Source organism: Muntiacus reevesi, chromosome 10 (genome assembly GCF_963930625.1).
Source record: "Muntiacus reevesi chromosome 10, mMunRee1.1, whole genome shotgun sequence".
NCBI classification, from domain to species: Eukaryota; Metazoa; Chordata; class Mammalia; order Artiodactyla; family Cervidae; genus Muntiacus; species Muntiacus reevesi.
Genome location: NC_089258.1, coordinates 9,348,009 through 9,368,976, shown reverse-complemented (window position 1 = coordinate 9,368,976; position 20,968 = coordinate 9,348,009). Strand labels below are relative to the sequence as shown.

The window sequence follows — 20,968 nt, the reverse complement described above, 5'->3', positions numbered from 1 at the left end:
TACTAATTACATGACTTTGGTTTTAGCATTCTGATATTGTTATCAATATCATAAAATAATTTTATTTCTTATTTTGAGTGTTCAGGTTCTTGGAAAGGATTACATCTTTTCAGTTTAATATGTAGGAATCGACCTGAGGTGGTGTGTAGTTTTCATGGGCCATTGCTTTTTCTGCTAATCACAAACATGACATCTAAGCTGAGGATGAGAAGATTTATCAGGGCAGACAAATCCAAAGTTGAGGCATTCCTTATAAATTCATAGCTATTGACTCAAAATCATCTTTTTTTAAAGCTCTATTTTATGAATCAAATAACTTTTAAATTTTAGTTGAAAAAAATTCATAAATATATATAAAATACAAATATTTAATTATAAAACAATGAAACGAGAGGTCTCTGTGGCTTCAGAAAATCTTGAGATCAACTTATTTCTAGGTCATCTCCATTCTTTAGAATACTTTTTTTTTATTCTTTAGAATACTTTAAAACAAATTATGGTGGGGGGATTCTTAGAAGATGGTAGAAGATGGTAGGAGTAGGAAGTACCAGGAATCTGTCTATACACCTAGGCAATAATTAAATTGGCAGAATCTGTCTAATGTATTTTGGAACTTATGTTCTGTCTAATGTCTATTTTGGAACTTAGAAATCTATTGGAGGCTTGCAACTTTCAGAGGAAGCTTGGACAGTACATTATAAATTGTGGTTAATTTTAATCAATTATAGCTCTTAGCCTAGTAACAGCTACCTTTCCCCATCCTCTAGCCCCATGGCAGAAGACCTGAGCAGAAATTATCCCTGAAAAAAAATGATGGCAGATCTACTAGGCAAGGGCTTTAAAACAACTCTCTTAAAGATGCCCCAAAACTAATGTGAGATATGGAGAAAGTAAAGAAAACCATGTATGAACAAAATAGAAATGTCAATAAAGAGATAGGAAACTTTAAAAAAACACCAAAAAGTAATTCTGGACCTGAGAAGTACAATAAATGAAATGAAAAAGTCACTAGAGAGATTCAAAGGCAGAACTTGAGCAGGCAGAAGAAACAATCAGTAAACTTGAAGACAGAACAAGAGAAATTTTCTAGACTGAGAAAGAGAAAGAAAAAGATTGAAGAAAAGTGAACAGAGCCTAAAGGACCTATGGGATACCATCAAGCAGACCAACATAAGTGTTATGGGAGTCCCGAGAAAGAGGAGAGAGAAAGGGGCAGAGAGAATATTTGAAGAAATAATGGTGAAAAATCCCCAAATTTGATGAAAGAGATGAATACAAACATCCAAGAAGTTTAAGTAAGATGAACTCAAAGAAATCCATACATTAAAACAAAGTAGTCTAATATCTAGTATCATTGTGACTTTAGGTTGTAACTACAAATTTAGGTTTCTACATAATTCAAGAGACTAATGCATTGAAAAGAATTATTTGTTTATGGTTTGGGGTACACAAAGCACAAAGAAATACTGTGACATCAATAAGTAAAAGGGGTGGGCACAGAGCTGTGAAGGAGCTGAATATTTGTATACTGTTGAAGTTAAACTGGTATAAATTCAAATTGGGAGTTTTGTAGCTCTAGAGTGTTAAATGTAATCCCCATGGTAACAACAAGGAAATAGCTATAGAATATACATAAAAGGAAATGATAAAGAATTTTAAAAATTTACAAAATTGTGAAAATTAAACAACACAGTCTTAACTAGAGGAGCAAAGAAAAAATAACAAGGGAAATTAGAAAATACTTAGAAATGAATGAAAATGAAAACATAACATATCAAAATTTATGTGATACAGTGAAAGCAGTGGTAAGGGGGGTATTTACAGTTACAAATGCTTATAGTAAAAAATGACGAAGAACCCGAATCAGCAAACTAATTTTATAGCTTATAGGACAAGAAAAAGAAGAGGAAGCTGAGCCCAAAGTTAGAACAAGGAGAAAAATATTAAAGGTTAGTGCAGAGATAATTGAAATAAAAGAAAAACAAAGAGAAAATCAATGAAACTCAAAGTTGATTCTTTGCAAAGATCAACAAAATTGACAAAATTTGAGTTGGAGTAAGAAAAAAGAGAAGACTAAAACTACGAAAATCAGAAATGAAAGTAATTACTGATTCTAAAAATAAGGATTATAAGAAAGTACTAGGGGCAATTGTATGCCAAAAATTGGATAATCTAGATAAAATGGAAAAGTTTCTAGAAATTAAAAATCTACCAAGGCTAGATCACAAAAAAATTAGAAAATCTGAATAGACTATCTGAATAGTAAGGAGATTGAATCAGTTATCAAAATCTCTGGACAGAAAGCCTGAGTCTGATAGCTTCTCTGGTTAGTTCTACCAAATATTTAATAGCTGCAGCTGGTCTTTCTCAAACTTTTCCAAAAGTTGAAGAGGAGGGAACATTTCCTAAGTCATTCTGTGAGGCCAGCATTATCTTGATACTCAAACCAGAGTCACTACATGAAAACTACAAACCAATATACCTTATGAGTATTGGCAAAAGTCCTCAACAAAACATTAATACATGGAACTCAGAAGCATATTTAAAAGGATTATATATCATGACCAAGTGGTATTTATTCCTGGAATGCAAGGTTGATTCAACATGAAATGTGATAAATGTGGTACACCAAGTTCACAAAATAAAAGAAAAACCCATATGATCATCTCAATGGACACAGAGAATTTGACAAAGTTCAGCTTTTTCAAAGTTCATGATAAAAACACTCAACAAACTAGGAATAGAAGGACATTACCTCAACATAGTAAAAGCCACATATGAAAACCCCCAGTAAACATCATACTCAGTGGTGAAAGACTAAAAGCTTTTCCTCTAAGATCACAAGAAAGGCTAGGATGCCCAGTCTTGCCACTTCTATTCAACATTGTACTGGAAGTCTTAGCCAGGGCAGTTAGGCAAGAAAAAGAAGTAAATGCACCTAAATTAGAAAGGAAGAAGCAAATTTACCTTTGTAGATAATATGATCTTGTGAGTAGAAAGTCCTAAAGATTTTTATAAAATCCTGTTATAAGTAATAAGTGAATTCAGTAAAGTAATAGGATACAAGGTTAACATGCAAAACGTAGTTACATTTCTAGACACAATGAACGATATGAAATGGAAATTATAAAAATTCAATTTACAATAGCACCAAAAAGAAAATACTTAGGAATTAACCAGGTGGCACTAGTGGTAAAGAACCTGCCTGCAAATGCAGGAGGCATAAGAGACCTGGGTTCAATCCCTGGGTTGGGAAGATCTGCTGGAGAAGAGAATGGCAACTCACTCTAATATTCTTGCCTGGAGAATCCTATGGACAGAGGAACTTGGTGGGAACTATAGGGTTGCAAAGAGTCGGACAAGACTGAAGCAGCTTAGCACATAAGAAGGCAAAAGACTTGTACAGTGAAAACTACAAAACATGTTAAAATAAAGAAGACATAAATGGAAACACATCCTGTGTTTATATACTAGAATATTTACTATTCTTAAGATAGTATAAGGTCACCCAAAGTGACCTACAGATTCAGTGCAATTCCTGTCTGAATCCTAATGATGATTTTGGTAGAAATAGAAAAATCCATCCTAAAATCCATGTAGACACTCAAGGGACCCTGAATAACCAAAGCAAACTTGAAAAAGAACAAAACACTTGCTGACTTCAAAGCTTACTATAAAGCTACAGTAGTCAAAACAGCATATTACAGGCATAATAGACATAAAGACCAACAGAATAGCATAGGGAGCCTAGAAATAAACTCTCGCATATGTGGTCAAATGATTTCTGACAAGGATGCCAAGACCATAGTGGGGAAAATTACAGTCTTTTCAACACATGATGCTGGGAAAAGTGGGTATGCATATGGACCAGAATTAAGTTGGACCCTTAGCTAACACCGTATACAAAAATTAACTCAAAATGAATCAAGGACCTAAATGTATGATATAAAACAATAAAACTAGTAGAAGAAAACATCAGATGAAAGCTTTATGGCATTGGATTTGGCAATTATTTCTTAGATATGATATAAAAATTACAGGTAACAGGAAAAAATAAAAAAATTGAACCTCATAAAGACTAAAAAAACTGTGCAACAGGATAAAAAGGCAACCCACAGAATGGAAGAAGATATTTGCAAATCATATATCTGTTAGGGGATGAATATCCAGAACATATCAGTTCAGTAAGTTCAGTCTCTCTGTCATGTCTGCGACCCCATGGACTGCAGTGCACCAGGCCTCCCTGTCCATCACCAACTCCCAGAGTTTACTCAAACTCATGTCCATTGAGTTGGTGATGCCATCCAACCATCTCATCCTCTGTTGTCCCCTTCTCCTCCCACCTTCAATCGTTCCTAGCATCAGGGTCTTTTCAAATGAGTCAGTTCTCATCAGGTGGCCAAAGTATTGGAGTTTCAGTGTCAGCATCAGTCCTTCCAATGAATATTCAGGACTGATTTCCTTTAGGATGGATCGGTTGGATCTCTTTGCAGTCCAAGGGACTCTCAAAAGTCTTCTCCAACAGCACAGTTCAAAAGCATCAATTCTTTGGTGCTCAGCTTTCTTTATAGTCCAACTCTCACATCCATACTTGACTGCTGGAAAAACCATAGATTTGACTAGATGGACTTTTGTTGACAAAATAATGTCTCTGCTTTTTAATATGTTGTCTAGTTTGGTCATAACTTTTCTTCCAAGGAGCAAGCATCTTTTAATTTCATGGCTGCAGTCACCATCTGCAGTGATTTTGGAGCCCCCCCCCCCATATATATATGGAGAGAAATACTACAGAACACAAAACAACCCAATTAAAAAACGGCCGTAAGACTTGATAGACATTAATCCAAATATATATAAGTGGCCAATAAGCACATGAAAAGATACTCAGCATCACTAATCACTTAGGTAAATATAAATCAAAACAACAATGCTTACACCCGTTAGGATGACTACTATCAAAAAAAAAATTAGAAAACAGCAAGTATGGGAGAGAATGTGGTGAGATTGGAACACTTGTGCATTGTGGGTGGGAATAGAAAATGGTACAGCCATTGTGGAAAAGGATATAATGGTTTCTCAAAAAATTAAAATTAAAACTACCATGTGATTAAGTAATTCTGGATATATACCCAGAAGAATTGAAAGTAGGGTCTCAAAGAGATATTTATATACCTATGTTCATAGCAGTACTATTCATAGTAGCTAAAACATGGAAGCAATTCAAGTGTCTATCAGTGGGTGAACGGATAAGCAAAATGTGGTATACATATAGTATAATGATATTCAGCCTTAAACATAAATTAAATTCTGTGATATGCTACAACATGGATGAACCTTAAGGACAATATGCTGAGTGAAATGAGCCAGTCACAAAAGATAAATACTGTATTATTCCACTTATGAAGTACATTGAGTTGTCAAAATCATAGAGTGGTGAGTGCTTGGAGCTGGGGGAAGGATGAGATGAATAGGAAGTATTGTTTAACTGCATAAAATTCCCAGATGAAAAGTGTTCTGGAGATGGATAGTGGTGATATTTGCTCACCATTATGAAATACTACTGAACTGTACCCTTTAAATAGTTATGATGATGGATTTTATGTTATCTGTATTTTACCACAATAGGAAATTTAATAACATCAAAAATTCAAAGAAATGAAGTTTGCAAAAAATAAAATGAAAAATTGAAACTTAATTTTCACTTAATTAAATAGCAAAAATTCTGACAAGTGCACAAAATATATTACTGCCTTCTTATAGCATAAAATATATGGAAAAATCAATCTCCTGAAGTTGAAAAGATACATTTAATGAGTAGAATTCATTAAATTATGTTTCTTTTTCTGTTTTTTTTTTTAATTATTTATTTTAATTGGAGGCTAATTGCTTTACAAGACTGTGGTGTTTTTTTGCCATACACCAGCATGAATCAGCCATGGGTGTACTCTTCTTCTGTTTTTAGAAATACAAAGAAATTCTAGCAATACCTGAATTTGGCTAATGCAAATTTCCAAAGCAAACAAAAATGAAAAGCAAGAAGCAACAGTAGAAAGAATTAATGAAAATCAATAATTTAATAGCAAATATTATCAACAATGAAAAACCAAAAGTATGTTAATTGAAAAATTACAAAAATTAATTTAACAATAACACTAAATATTTTACATTCATCTGAAAGGCAAAGCATCTTACCAATCAAAACCAAATCAGATAAATTAACCATCAGATGAATGTGATGATCTGACAGGCAATCAAAGGCACAGGCAGGTGCTATGTGGTGATGCCACTGCTGGGTGTCCTCCTGTGACAAGTCAATAATGCATGGAATTCTATGTCCTCAGTTACAATTTACTAAATGCAAGAATTTAACTGAAGGAGCCATATAAATGGTGTTCAAAATATTTTCAGTGGCCAGTTTTTGTTCTTGTGGGCTTAAACAATGGAAATTAGTTTTCTCACCATTCTGGAGGCTGGGAAATCCAAGATTAGTTGGTAGCCAGTCGGTTCCTGGTGAAAGCTCTCTTCCTCTTGCAGATGGCTGCCTTTTCCCTATGTCCTCACATGGTGAAAATTGATTTATTTTTAAGTACTCTTAATTTTTTTAAGAGCACTTTTATGTTTATAGAACAACAGTGCAGTAAGTACAAAGGGTTCCTACATATCCTACCTCCTCCCTCCCACCCCTGTTTTCCCCTATTATTGTCATCTTGGCCTTTCCCAGAATGTCACACAGTTGGAATCATACAGTATGTAGCCTTTTCAAACTGGCTTCTTTCACTTAGCACTATGTCCTACATAGGCCAATAAGTTTGCTCAGGTTTCTCCATAACATCTTATGGAAAACCCAAAGGAACTTTTTGGCCAACCAAAAATTTGATGTTCCTTCATGTCTTTTTGTGGCTTGATCGCTCAGTTTTGAAAATTTATTTTTATTGCTGAATAGTATTCCATTGTATGAATGTACTACAACTTATCTATTCACCTATTGAAGGACATCTTGGATGTTTCCAATTTTTGGTTATTATCAAGAAAAAAGCTGCTATAAACATTTGTGTGCAGGATTTTTTGTGGACATAGTTTTCTTCTCATTTGGGTTAGTACCTAGGAGCATAACTGCTGGATTGCAGGGTAAGCCTGTGTTTAGCTTTGTAAACTACCAAACTGTATTCCAAAGTGGTTGTACCATTTTACATCCCCACCAGCAATGAATGGGAGTTCTTCCTGCTCCATATTCTTGTCAGTATTTGGTATTGTCAGTGTTTTAGATTTTAGTTATCTAATAGATGTGTCAGTCAGTTCAGTTCAGTTCAGTCGCTCAGTCATGTCCAGCTCTTTGTGACCCCATGAATCGCAGCACACCAGGCCTCCCTGTCCATCACCAACTCCTGGAGTTTACTCAAACTCATGCCCATCGAGTTGGTGATGCCATCCAGCCATCTCATCCTCTGTCGTCCCATTCTCCTCCTGCCCCCAATCCCTCCCAGCATCAGGATCTTTTCCAATGAGTCAACTCTTCGCATGAGGTGGCCAAGTATTGGAGTTTCAGCTTCAGTATCAGTCCTTCCAATGAACACCCAGGACTTATCTCCTTCAGGATGGACTGGTTAGTATTATCTTAATAGGGTTAATTTTGCAATTGTCATATGAAGTTTGATGTTGAGAATCTTTTCATATTTTTTTTGCCTTCTTTGGTGAAGTGTCTGTAAAGATCTTCTGCCTATTTTAAAACCAGATTATTTATTATTTTGAATTGTAAGAATTGTATATTTTAGATACGTATCCTTTGTCTGATATGTGTTGTGCAAATACTTTCTTTCAGTTTGTAGTTTGTCTTCTCATTCTCTTAACAGTGTCTTTTGCAGAGCGAAAGTTTTAAATTTTAATCAAGTCCAACTTATGCTTTTGGTCTTGTATCTAACAATCATCACTGAACTCAAAATTACCTTGATTTTTTCCCCTATGTTATCTTCTAGAACTTTTATAGTTTTGTATTTTACATTTGGCCTTACGACCCATTTGAGTTAATTTTTATGAATAGTATCTAGATTATTATTGTTATTTTTGCATATGGATATCAGGTTGTTCCAGCACACAGAAAGGGTAATGAAAAAGAAAAAAATCCAACGACTATTATTTTTCCACTGGATTTACTATGCTTTTTCATAAGAGATCAGTTTACTTTATTTGTGTGAGTCTGTTTCTGGGCTCTCTATCCCATTCCATTAATTTATTTATCTGTTCTTTCATCAGTACCATGCTGTCCTGATCATAATAGCTTTACACTGTTTTATTTATTTATTTATCTTTTTACACTGTTTTAAAGTTAGGTAGTGTTAGTCTTCCAATTTTGTTTTTCTTCAGTATTGTGTTGGCTATTTTGGGTCTTTTGCTTTGCCATATAAAATTTAGCAAAAGTTTGTCAATATCTACAAAATAACTGCTGGAATTTGATTTGAATTGCATTGAATCTATAGATGAGGATAAGAAGACTTCTTAACAGTGTTGAGTCTTCCCACTCGCAGACATGGAGTATCTCTCCAATTATTTAGTTCTTTGATTTTTCATTAGTTTTTTTAATATAGAATGTATATATATTTTGTTAGATTTATATGTAAGTATTTCTTTTTCAATCATCAATTTTAATGGTCATGAAAATAAAATAATTTTTAAAATTCAATGCACAATATTTACAACCATCACTTTTTAAATACTTTTTAAAATTAGAGGACAGTTGCTTTACGGTACTGTGTTGGTTTCTGCCATACATCAACATGAATCAGCCACAGGTATACATATGTCCCCTCCCTCTTAACCCTCCCTCCCACCTCCCACCCCATGCTACCCCTTTAGGTTGTCACACAGCACCAGATTTGAGCTCCCTGAGTCGTATAGCAAATTCCCACTGGCTATCTCTTTTCCATATGGCCTCTCAGTTTGTTCTATCCTCTCATTCCCCTACTTTGTCCACAAGTCTGTTCTCTATGTCTGTGTCTCCATTGTTGCTCTGCAAATAGGTTCATTAGTCCCATCTTTCTAGATTCCATATATATATGTCTGTTAATATACAACATTTGTTTTTCTATTTCTGACTTACATCACTCTGTATAATAGGCTCTAGGTTCATCTACCTCATTAGGACTGACTCAAATGCATTACTTTTTATAGTTGAGTAATATTCTGTTGTATATATATACAACAATTTCCTTATCCATTCATCTGTTGATGGACGTATAGGTTGCATCCATGTCCTAGCTATTGTAAAGAGTGCTGCGATGAACATTGGGGTACATGTGTCTTTTTCAGTTATGGTTTCCTCAGGGTAAATAGCCAGGAGTGGGACTGTTGGCTCATATAATAGTTTTATTCCTAGTTTTTAAAGGAATTTCCATATTCTCTGTAGTGGCTGTATCCATTTACATTCCCACCAATAGTGTGAGCGGATTCTCTCTTCTCCACAACTATCAAATCACTCTTTTGCAGCCAGGTTGCCTATTTTCCAGTAGCTCATCAAAGGGCTATGATGCATGGGTTGGGAATATGTTTTTTTAGTGTTTGGAAGCCCCTTAAGAGTTTAAGGTTTGCATTTAAAAAAATTATCTATTTATTATTGGCTGTGATGGGTCTTCATTGCTGCCTGAGGGCTTTCTCTAGTTGCGGCCAGCAGGGGCCACTCTTCGTTATGGTGCATGGGCTTCCCATTGCAGTGGCTTCTCTTGTTGCTGAGCATGGGTTCTAGGGCATGCAGGTTTCAGTAGTTGCAGCACGTGGGCTCGGCAGTTTTGGCTTGTGGGTTCTAGAGTACAGGCTCAGTAGTTGTGGCACATGGGTCTTAGTTGCTCTGCAGCATGTGGGATCTCCCCAGATCAGGGATCAAACCTGTGTCCCCTGCATTGGCAGGCAGATTCTTAATCACTGAACTGTGAGGAAATCCTGGGAAGTTTTTGATAAGGAACTACAGATACTACCACTGAGCATGAGGTTTCACAATCTCTCCCACTGCCACTTCTTTATTAAGAATTGGACCTTGCCAGTTCTTCTGTGCTGTGGCCAGTTTCTCACTCCTCAGGCTGATTCATCTTTCCTTCACTCAAATGTCTCTGGCTGTCTGTAGGGATGGGTTCAGACTTGGAAATTTTTGTAGGGGAGTTTAGTCTGCTTTTTATTGGTCAGATCTAGAAATTTTGTCTGTTCTACAGATCAAGGACTTTAGTTGGATGTCTAGTGATCAGCAAATTTCTACGGGTCATATTACTCTGAAGTGATTTGGGTCCCACTACTCATGAATGTCCCATGCCCTCCCGGGCACTGAACGTTAAGTATCACTATTTGTCCTCTGCTAATCCAGGTTCCCATTATCTCCATTTAAATCAGGGAGTTCCTTTCAACTGCAGGGTTTATCATAGCACTTCTGGTCACAGAGAACAGCCACTGTGGTACTTTTCAAAGATGGTGGTGCTTCCTTCACCAACAACTCTCCAGAAGCCGTGGTGGAGGCCCCCTCAGGTTCATCATTATGAGGGATGAGCTGTCTATATATGAACATTTACCTCAGTGTTTCCTTATCCTTGATTTGTTGGACTTTTTCCTTTACAAATATCAGGGAATTTCCTTCTCATTTTCATTTAGCTGAGACCAGAAGTCAATCAATTTATATAGAAGGTACATTGAAACCAGAGTCACTGCAAAGCACACTCAAATCAACAGGTTTAGGTTTATTTATATACATACTTTTCCATTTAAATTAGCAAGACCTTGCAATTCTTTCTCTCCTTGGGGTTGACTTTGTAATTGGCTTTCTGTTGGTGTCTGGATCTGACTCCAGTATTAAGAGTTAATATTAAGTATTAACAGTATCCAGAGTTGGTGGGTGAAGTGTGGCAAGGAGATTGACTGCCCTTTCCAAGGTAACTGCCTCAGGTGAGGTCAGAATAGGGTCTTCAAACAAGGCAGGAACAGCCTAATTAATATAAGGGAAGAGGCTTTGGTTCTGCTATCACGAGAGGCCTGGGGGCTTGATTTCCCAGGAATTATCCAAATCCTCCCTTATGGTTTCATTTCTACACCCAGATTTCCACTCTTTCCTGATGGTAACTGTCTCTCCCACATGAAATCTGGTGAGGCTGGTAACTCACTTGACTTTATCATTTGGCAACTTGTAGAAAAGATTTTGAGTTGGCTTTTTAGTGATTCAACTGATAATACTTTTAGCACTGTCATTGAAAGCATACAGGTTGTTAAAAGGTTGTGAACTGAGAATTTAGGACTCTGAGAGTGTCATTGTTTTTCTTTAAGTGGTCCAGTTTTAAGCTTATCCTTGAGTCCATTCTTTGAATACATCTTGTTCTTCATGGCCACTCAGTTTCTAAAAGCCTTCTCTTCAGAGAAGAGAAGGTCACTGCAGGTGACCATATGCGGTAATTTCCCCAGCCGTTTTCCATGTATTCCAAGAGCTTCCAAATTGTACATTAAAGTTGTTGAATCTCAGCCTTCCAAACCAGGCCAGATAGCCAATCTCAGATTCTCCTCATTTCTTCAAAGACTGTTGCTTGCAATTCTGCTTTGGGTGACCCTGGTTCTGTCCTTTTTCCTCCTGTCTTTCTCTTCTGCTTCCTTTAAATTTGAGGAATTTCAAATTTTAGGGTATTGAGTTTTAGGGTATTGAGCATGACTCAGAGATAAAAGTTTGCTACAACAATGAGGGACAAGTGGGACTTAGCTTTGAAAGAAAAGTTTAGGTTGTCTGGCATGATGACTTTTCCTTGATCTCTAGGCTGTCTTAGAACTGCTCTTTGGGTTGGGAGAGACAATTCAGCCCCACGTGTACTTTTCATATGGGACTGGAACACTCTCAACACTTCCACCTCATATGCACGTGGAGCTTTACAAAGTACAGACATGTCTCACCTTGCTTCATCCCAGTTTCTCAGCCACCTGTGAGATGTGCTCACCTTTGAAATTGAGAAAAGAAATAGTCTTTCCCAGGATTCCCAGTGTTGGCCAGTAGCTGGGCCAAGACTGCAATCCCAGACTCTCCACACTGACCTTCCCTTCAGATCCTGCCCTAACATTCCTCCGCCCAGGAAAGAATACACATGGAGGTTCACATGTTACTATCTAAATGGTAACAAGCAATAATCAAGCTATCAACTGTTAAATAAAATATACTCTACTCTCCTATCTTAACAGTTTGGAGTTTCCAGAAGCAAATGCTGAGATTTGTTCTGTTGGTTATTTATCTGTTGTTCAGTTGTGTCCAACTTTTTGTGACCCCATGGACTGCAGCTGCCAGGATCCTCTGATCGTGGAATTCTCCAGGCAGGAATACTGGAGTGGGTTACCATGCCCTCCTCCAGGTGATCTTCCCAACCCAGGGATCGAACCCAGGTCTCCACAGTGCAGGTGGATTACCCTCTGAGCCACCAGGGAAGTCCAAGAATACGGGGGCGGGTAGCCTATCCCTTCTCCAGCGGATGGTCTCAACCCAGGAATCGAACCAGGGTCTCCTGCATTGCAGGCGGATTTCTCTATAAGCTGTGCCACCGGGGAAGCCCAAAGTGCTGCTACCGAAGATCTTAGTGAGGTGTTGGGAGACATAAACGAGAAACTGATTAAGGAAGGTTCTGAGTTTCTCAGAGGAGACTGACTCTCAGTTAATATTAAACAAAGGCTTACAAAATTCCTCACGAGTACCAGCGACTGTGACTACTAGCCTTATTGTTGTTGTGCCGAGGCAAGGGCCTCATGCTACTCTCGGGGTTCGTGAGGTCCAATAATCCTCTCCCACGGTGGAATCCTCCCTGCGGGTGTAGGTCTGGATCGCCCTCCACGCCCCCTTGCCTGCCGCCAAGTCGCTGGGGCCAAGCAGAGCAGGGCGCTGTCGGGCGCGTGGGGGAGCCGGGGCAGGGACGAGCTCGCTCAGGAGCCAGAGTGATCGCGGCCGGAGAGGGAGGAGGCTGCCGGGCCCAGCCTGACGCAGAGGCGGCGGCGGCAGCGGAGCAGGCCACTGCCCGGGCGTCCCGGCCACCGGCGCCAGCCCGCTCTCGCCTTCTCCTGCCGCGGCTCCTCGCGCGTGGGAGTGAGTGCTTCGCGCGCCCGCCGGGGGGGCACGGGCTCCGGGCATCTTCGGCCAGCGAGCCCGAGCGGAGGGAGGTGCAGGAGCGCTCGCAAGGGGCGGAGGCGGGGAAAGGAGCGGGCGAGGCGGAGGCGAGGGAGCGGAGGGAGGGGACCGTGGAGAGGGAGGGACCCGCCTGCCGCGCCCTGGCCGCTCGGCATGTGTGGCTGCGGGCGCCGGTTGTCGCTGCTGTCCGGGGGCTGAGCCGCGCCCGGGTGTCCAGGGCGGTGTGTGTGTGTCCGCGCGGGCGAGCGCCGCGCCGGCCCCGAGCCTCCCGCTCGCTTCCCCGGGCCGCGGTGCATGTTCGCCTCCTGCCACTGTGTGCCGAGAGGCAGGAGGACCATGAAAATGATCCACTTTCGGAGCTCCAGCATCAAATCGCTCAGCCAGGAGATGAAATGCACCATCCGGCTGCTGGACGACTCGGAGATCTCCTGCCACATCCAGGTGCCGGGGCGAGGGAGCGGACTAGGCGTCGGGCGTGGGACTGGGGGGCCTCTATGGGTGGGCGTGCGCGCGGAGGCAAGGAACCCACCCGGGGGCCTACTAGAAAGCCAGATTTCTCTTCCTCCGCTCCGAGTCTGGGAGCCCTACTAAGGGATGGGGGGTGGGGTGGGGGGGACTGTCCCCCGCAGGCACCGGGCGTGCGTTATCAATTCCCGGGGCCCCTTCCTCTGGCTTACACACTGCGCTCACGTCTCGCTGCGCCTAGGATAGTGGACATAGGGCAGCTGCCTCCTGGGGGGACTCTAACCCCTCTGTTTCCTAACCTGTCGGGAAATATGAGTTCTGAGAACCCAGAGGGGTACCTGCATGTCGCCCAGTCTTCCTTCTTCCACGTGGAGAAGGCATGCATAAGCATGGATCCACTCATTCTTTCTCTGGCGCCTGGGCTCCGAAGGTGCCTTCAATCCCAGGGATCTGCTCCAGCTCCCTGCCTCCCCTCTACCGGTGGCCTTTACTTCTTAGCGTGGGGCAGCGGCGAAGTTTCCCGGGAGTGAGAGAGGCCAGGCAGCCCCGGGCTCCAAGCCTTAGGGGATGGGGCACGCTGCGCGGACTGGAGCTACCTCGAAAGGAATCCTTTGAAATCTGAGTGTTTCAGGGAAAAGGGCTCTGAGGCCAGCAGGGAGCGAATGTTGCAGGACCTGGGTCCCAGGAGAAATCGCTCTTTGGGATATTGGTGACATGTGCTCTGGACCAAGTTGGAGAAGGCCAGAGTTGTGTAGGCGAAGGCAGCTTTGATGGCAACTCCAAGGAGATCTGTGAGATGCAATGGTGTGTGTGTGTGTGTGAGCGCACTCTCAGTGTTTGTATATGTAGGCACGTGTGTGCCCTCTCCCAAGACTCAGGGCACACAACCTGGAAAGGTCATGTTAGGGTTCAGCACTATTAGCTTTTGACTTTTAAGTCTCTTTACTTATTTATCTCTGGAATTTCCTCTTCTCACCTACTCAAGTCTTGAAGGTCTCAGACTGAGTGAGCTGTTTTTAAAACACTGGGCACCCATTCTGTTGAGAGATGAATGGAAGCAGCGTCTCCCAGTGGCAGGAATCTGCCTCTGGGCTGTGTTAACTAAGAATGAATTAATGAATGGTCTCCCCCCCGCCTTTTTTTTTGTTTTGTTTTTGTGGGAGCTAGTGACACGGGGACAGTGACTCCTAACTTGTAAGATGACAACTGGGTAAGTTTCACGGTAGGAATGTAGTGCCCCATGACCTCCCATTAAAGTGGGCTCCCACTGACTTTTCTCTAGAACCTTGGATTTCATTTTGAACTAAGCACTGCTGCTAAACTTAATAATAAAAGGATTAGCGGGATAGGCAGTTTTTCTGCTGCCACAGTGTTGCATGGGAACATTTGGCATGTATTGTCTTGTGTTTCAGAGAGACGAGTTTGTGCATTTTACCTTGAGTCCTAAAGTGGGTGTACAGGAACTTTAACCCATATTGAATATGTAGGTAATAAAGGGGTCAGCCACAGAGAGTGGGGCTGTTGACTTTTCCAGAGCTGTCTCCACCCTCTATCCACCCTGTCCTGTCTCACTTGGAGTTGACACCACTGTTTTTTTGTTTTTTTTTTTTTGTTTTTTTTTTTCTGTTTATGGAAGGGAATCTTCCTTAGAATGGATAAATAGTCCCCAGAGGACATGTATGTGCTGTCTGGTGATCTGGCTAACAGTAGATTGTAGTCAGTCTAATAACAGTTTGGAACGTTAGAGTTTGTATGGCCCAACTGATGCCAAAGAGGTTAAAATGCTATGTTCCAAAATGTTGATTTTGGCATTGCTTGAGAAAATCAAATGTTTTACTTGGAAGCACATCTGCCCCCAAATGGTGATTATCATTTAATCAATTAAAATGAATCAAAAGATGATTTTGGTGATTTTGGACATTATACCTGCCTAGAGTATTTCAAACCTGGGAATTGATATTACATTTCTGAGCATAACGTCACAAAAACCTTTCCATTTGTTTAGGACAAAGACAAAGTGATTTTTTCTTTTTCTTTTTTTAAAAAGAACCTTTGAAGTCACTAGTCAATGCCTTGGGGAATCCATCTGTCTTTTGTTTCTTGCTTGCCTTTTCCCTCCGGTCTAGAGAATCACAAAGTTAAGAGTGTATAGGGTGTTACACAAATTTTCCTTCTATAACTCATGCAAGGTGTGAATTATGTTTTTTTTTTTTTTTGCAAAACAATAGATTTTAAATATTCTTTTCCAAAGTATATGATTTGTGTTGCTGACAAAGAAAACTTGACAAAGAAAACTTTCAGTGTAATGGCTCAGCGTCAGCAGCCTGACAGCCACTTGCTCTGTTTCTCATAGGATCTGGGATGTTGTTCCATTGTGTCGATTGCATGTGACTGTTTAGTTTAAGTGAAAGAGGATTCCAATTGGATAGGGAGCAAAAGGAGAGTCTAGGGCACTAGACAGGGGCCTGGGGAAGGAAAGGAGTTGCTGAATGTTCCCCATTGTTGTTGTTCAGTAGCAAAGTCATGTCCAACCCTTTGCAACCCCATGGACTGCAGCAGGCCAGACTTCCCTGTCCTTTGCTATCTCCCGGAGTTTGCTCAAACTCATATCCATTGACTCGGTGATGCCATTCAACCATCTCATCCCCTGTCACCCCCTTCTCCTCCTGCCCTCAATCTTTCCCAGCATCAGGGTTTTTTCCAATGAGTTGGTTTTCCTGGTCTTTACCAATGGAGCCAACACTGCAAGTCTGGAGACTGTGGAAGGACATGGCTTAGTTCTCACTTCTTTCATTCAGGCGTGCTGTTTCAAGTAGAGTAGAGTTCTAGTTGTCTTCCCCATTCCATCCACATTTTCAGATGCTGGCAGAGTGTTCACCAGTCCTTCTAATGAGCTTGCCATTTTTAATACTGATTTTTATTGTGTAAGTTGTAGACTTTTCATACTATTCATTCTTTATCAAGTCCTGGTAAACATGATTGTTATTATTGGAATTGGCTGGAAAATTATAAAAAATTTGTATTTGAATAGAAACTCTGGCACTGTGTGTAGCACCTCAGTCAGTTCAGTTCAGTCGCTCAGTCGTGTCCGACTCTTTGTGACCCCATGAATCACAGCATGCCAGGCCTCCCTGTCCATCACCAACTCCCGGAGTTTACTCAAACTCATGTCCATCAAGTTGGTAATGCCATCCCACCATCTCATCCTCTGTCGTCCCCTTCTCCTCCTGCCCCCAATCCCTCCCAGCATCAGGTGAGTCAACTCTTCACATGAGGTGGCCGAAGTACTGGAGTTTCAGCTTCAGGATCAGTCCTTCCAGTGAACACTCAGGACTGATCTCTTGCTGCTGCTAAGTCACTTCAGTCGTGTCCGACTCTTGGCGACCCCATGGACTGCAGCCTACCAGGCTCCTCCATCCATGGGATTTTCCAGGCAAGAATACTGGAGTGGGTTGCCATTGCCTTCTCTGGATCTCCTAGTAGGTGCTTAATAATTATTTGTAGATGTAGATTGCATAATTTCTGTTTGGACTGTTAAATTCATGAGGGTAGGAACTCTTGTTGTGGTTGTTGTTCTTCAAGGAGTCTCAGTACCTAGAGACAAACCTGACATATAGTTGTGGTCAATAAACACTTGCTGAATGAATGAATGCTATTGACCCAGTATTTAATGTAGCTCATTACCTGTCATCATGAGGATAATATGACCTCATTGGGTTGAAAATAAGGATATACATAGTGTAGTTATGTTACCAACCAGGGTGACATGTAGTGAGTCATCTAACATTTGGAATCAGTGTTTCTTCTTTCGTAAAATAAGAGATTTGGGTTAGAATGGATGTCTTCAGTTTATAGAGTCTATAGTTTATCTGTTACCTAGACCAATTACCTTTGAGTAAAACATTGCTATTGACAGATAGATTATATACATATTATCTCATGTGATGTTCATTCCAGTCCTGTATTATCTCCATTTTGTTGTGTTATTGAATATTTCCTCAATTTTATGGGTATAGAAAATGAGGTGCAGAGAGATTAGGCAACTTGAGTCACCTGGTAAGTAAGTAGATTGAAGCCATGTCATTTGACTTAGAATCCAGAGCCCTGCTTCTCTGCACTGCCTCCTGAGACTTGAGAGTTAGGATGTTTAGGCTGCAAGTAAAAGAGCAGCTGAGTTAAAGTGGCTAGAGTAATAAGGACGCTTATCATCTTATCTAATGAGAAGTCCCGAGGCAGGGCAGCTTCAGAGTTGTTCAGCAGCTCTGCATGGACCAGGCGCTTTCTATCTTTCTGCTCTGCCTCCTCAGCACGTCTCCTTTCTCACTTAGAGTTCTCATTATAAGGTGGTTGTGAATGTCCTTCAGGTACTAACACATCCACCATGTAAGAGGTGGGATTGCCTCTTGCATTTCTTTTTATCATAGAGGAACACCATTCCTGGAGGCTCCCATCAGTCCTCCCCTTAGATTCCATTGCCCAGGGTTGAATCCTATACCCACGACTTAGCTGTAAAAGAGTCTAGAAATGTGAATATTTGGTATCTGTACTCCTCACTCTCTATAATGGGAGATGGACTTTGACTTCATGGAAGCAATGGAGGGGAGTGTGTGTGTGTGTTAGGGGGTGGGGAACTGCTGGTGGCTAAGTAAGCAGTAGTGTCTTTCAGAATAGGTCAAATTGAGTAATAATTATTGTTACAACAAAACTGTCAGTAATGTTTAATAAGATGTTAGCTGAGCCCTGGCTTATTTTAGGCAATCTTTGTATGATCAAATTCCGCAGCAAGAATAATTATTGGATAATCCTTTGTAGCTTGTGTTGTTAAATATCAGTTCAGTCCTTGCTGAGCCCATGGGTTCTGTGCAGCTACACCCTGTCTTGTGTAGAGCAAGCATCCCTGCTCTTGCTGAAGTGGCAGCATGGCCAAGTGGTTGAGAGATTGTGGTCCAGAGTACTACTTGCCTGGGTTTGAACCCTGGCTCTAACCATTGACTAGTCAGGTGACTTTGGACAAGTCACTTTACCAGTTTGGTTTCAGTTTCCTCATCTGTAAAGTGGGGGTAGTAATGGTACAACTCCATGCTTTTGTTGTAACAATCAAACATAACAATATATAGTGCTAGTGCTAAGTCGCTTTCAGTTGCGTCCAACTCTTTGTGATCCCAGGGACTGAAGCCCACCAGGCTCCTCTGTCCATAGGATTCTCCAGGCAAGAATACTGGAGTGGGTTGCCATTTCCGTCTCCAGGGGATCTTCCCAATCAGAGATCGAACCTACGTCTCTTATGTCTCCTGCATTGGCAGGCAGATTCTTTACCGCTAGTGCCACTTAGGAAGCCCATGCAATATATACCAAGTACTTAATACCTGGCCCATAGTAAGAACTGAAAATATACTGACTGTTGTCTTACTATTATGTGAAGGTATATTGGATTTACTCCTGAATAGTGTGAAGGCTCTGGCTTGGAATCTAATGTCTTTAAGCCCAAACTCCATCACTTTCTGATTGTGTAAGACCTCAAGTGAATCACTGGGCCTCCTGTTTTTAATCTGTGAAATGGGCATAATAATTCCTCAATTGCCAATCTCTATTGGGTTGTGGAGATGAAATCTATAAAAGCGTGTTGTAAATGCTAAAAAATCATCCAAATGCAGAATACTATTCTAATTAATTTAGTTAAAAAAGAGAAAGTTGTTTACTGCATCCTAAGTTCCTTATCTGTTTTAACAGGAATTGGGGGTCACATGCAAACATACATATGTGCTCAAAATCAGGCCCCATGATGAGCCTGCAGGTGAAATCCGCACTAGGTTTGGGTAATAGCCACGCATGTTCTGTTAATAAGGATGACCCAATTCTTTTCTCTGTCAGACTCATCTGGAGTGCCATTCAGAGTACAGTGAATATCAGACACTAAAGGAATAGAAGAGAGAGGCAATTTGTTAAATACCGTGGTCTAGCTCTGATTTGTTTAGGCCTAGATTACATGGGCCAGCTCTTTGTGTTAAGTATATTCTGAGAGAAAAGTAATGTTATTTCAATACTCTGCTAAGATCTTATCTCTTGATGTCCTCAGAGCGAAGGCAAAGTGTATTGACCATGCTGCTGCTGCTAAGTCGCTTCAGTCGTGTCCGACTCTATGCGACCCTGTAGATGGCAGCCCACCAGGCTCCCCTGTCCCTGGGATTTTCCAGGCAAGAGTACTGGGGTGGGTTGCCGTTTCCTTCTCCAGTGTTGACCATGGGGAGAATGCAATACTGTTAGCTCCACATCACTGGACAATATATCAGCTGGGTGCTTTTAACTGGCAAATTCCAATTCAAACTGGCTTTAACATTAAAGATATTTACTGGATCAGCACTTCCCTGGCGGCTCAGATGGTAAAGAAAATGCCTGCAATGCAGACCTGGGTTTGATCTCTGGGTTGGGAACATCCCCGGATAATGGAATGGCAACCTACTCCAGTATTCTTGCCTGGAGAATCCCGTGAACAGAGGAGCTTGGCAGGCTGCAGTCCATGGGGTTTCAAGGAGTCAGACACAACTGAGTGACTAACACACACACACACACACACACACACACACACACGATCACATATCCAGAAATTTTGAGTTAAGTAGGGATCTAATTCAAGAACTATCCTGCCTTTTTGTGAGGCTTTATCCTCAGACTATAGTGAAATGGCTATAGTAGTTCCAGTTCTCATATTTTCATGGGACACCCTCCAGAGGAATTGAAAAACCACTTCCAACTCAGCATTCCAAGCAAAAGTCCTGCAGTCATTTTGATCAGACCTCCTGGGTCACCTGCCACCCTGAACAGTGAGTGAAATCAATCAAAATGAGTGTGCTGATAGCTTAAGGTGCCTTCGGACTCAGAGTGGAATCAGCTTCCTTCCTGGTGGTGGTCTGCGTGGGGGAGAGAGAGGTCAATGCCTGGAAATCAGGGTTCTCTTCCAAAGGAGAAAGAGGGGGAGGGGAAGATGGCTGCTAGGAAGTTTACCATACTAGATGTTTTGTCTGGGTCAGTGATTCTGAAAGTACATTCTTGGGACCCCCAGGAGTCCCTGAGATCCTTTCAGGGGGTCCCTGAGTGTTCAAACTATTTTCAAAATAATACTAAGATGATGTTTGCCTCTTTTAGGTTAAGGAGTTTTATTGAGATATAATTTACATACTATAAAATTCATCCATTTCAAGTGTATAACTTTAAGATAGTCACAAAATTGTGCAACCATCACCACAATCAGACAATCCCCCAAAGAAATTCTATGCCCTTTAGTAGTCATACCCCCTTTTCCCCCTAATCTTCCCAGCCCTAGGTAACCGCTGATCTACTTTTTGTCTCTCTAGATTTGTTGGTTGTGGCCATTTGATGAAAATGAAA

At 41.0% G+C, this 20,968-nt stretch overlaps 1 protein-coding gene across 2 annotated transcripts in view; it reads left to right on the top strand.

Moving 5' to 3' along the window:
- The first annotated feature begins 13,240 nt into the window (after positions 1-13,240).
- FRMD3 (FERM domain containing 3) overlaps positions 13,241-20,968 on the top strand; it is a 325,040-nt gene continuing 317,312 nt past the window's right edge. For both annotated transcript variants that reach the window (XM_065947120.1, XM_065947119.1), the window contains exon 1: positions 13,241-13,558. In XM_065947120.1, coding sequence (XP_065803192.1) covers positions 13,412-13,558 — 147 coding nt within the window. In that variant the 5' untranslated portion in view covers positions 13,241-13,411. The remainder of the gene's footprint in view (positions 13,559-20,968) is intronic.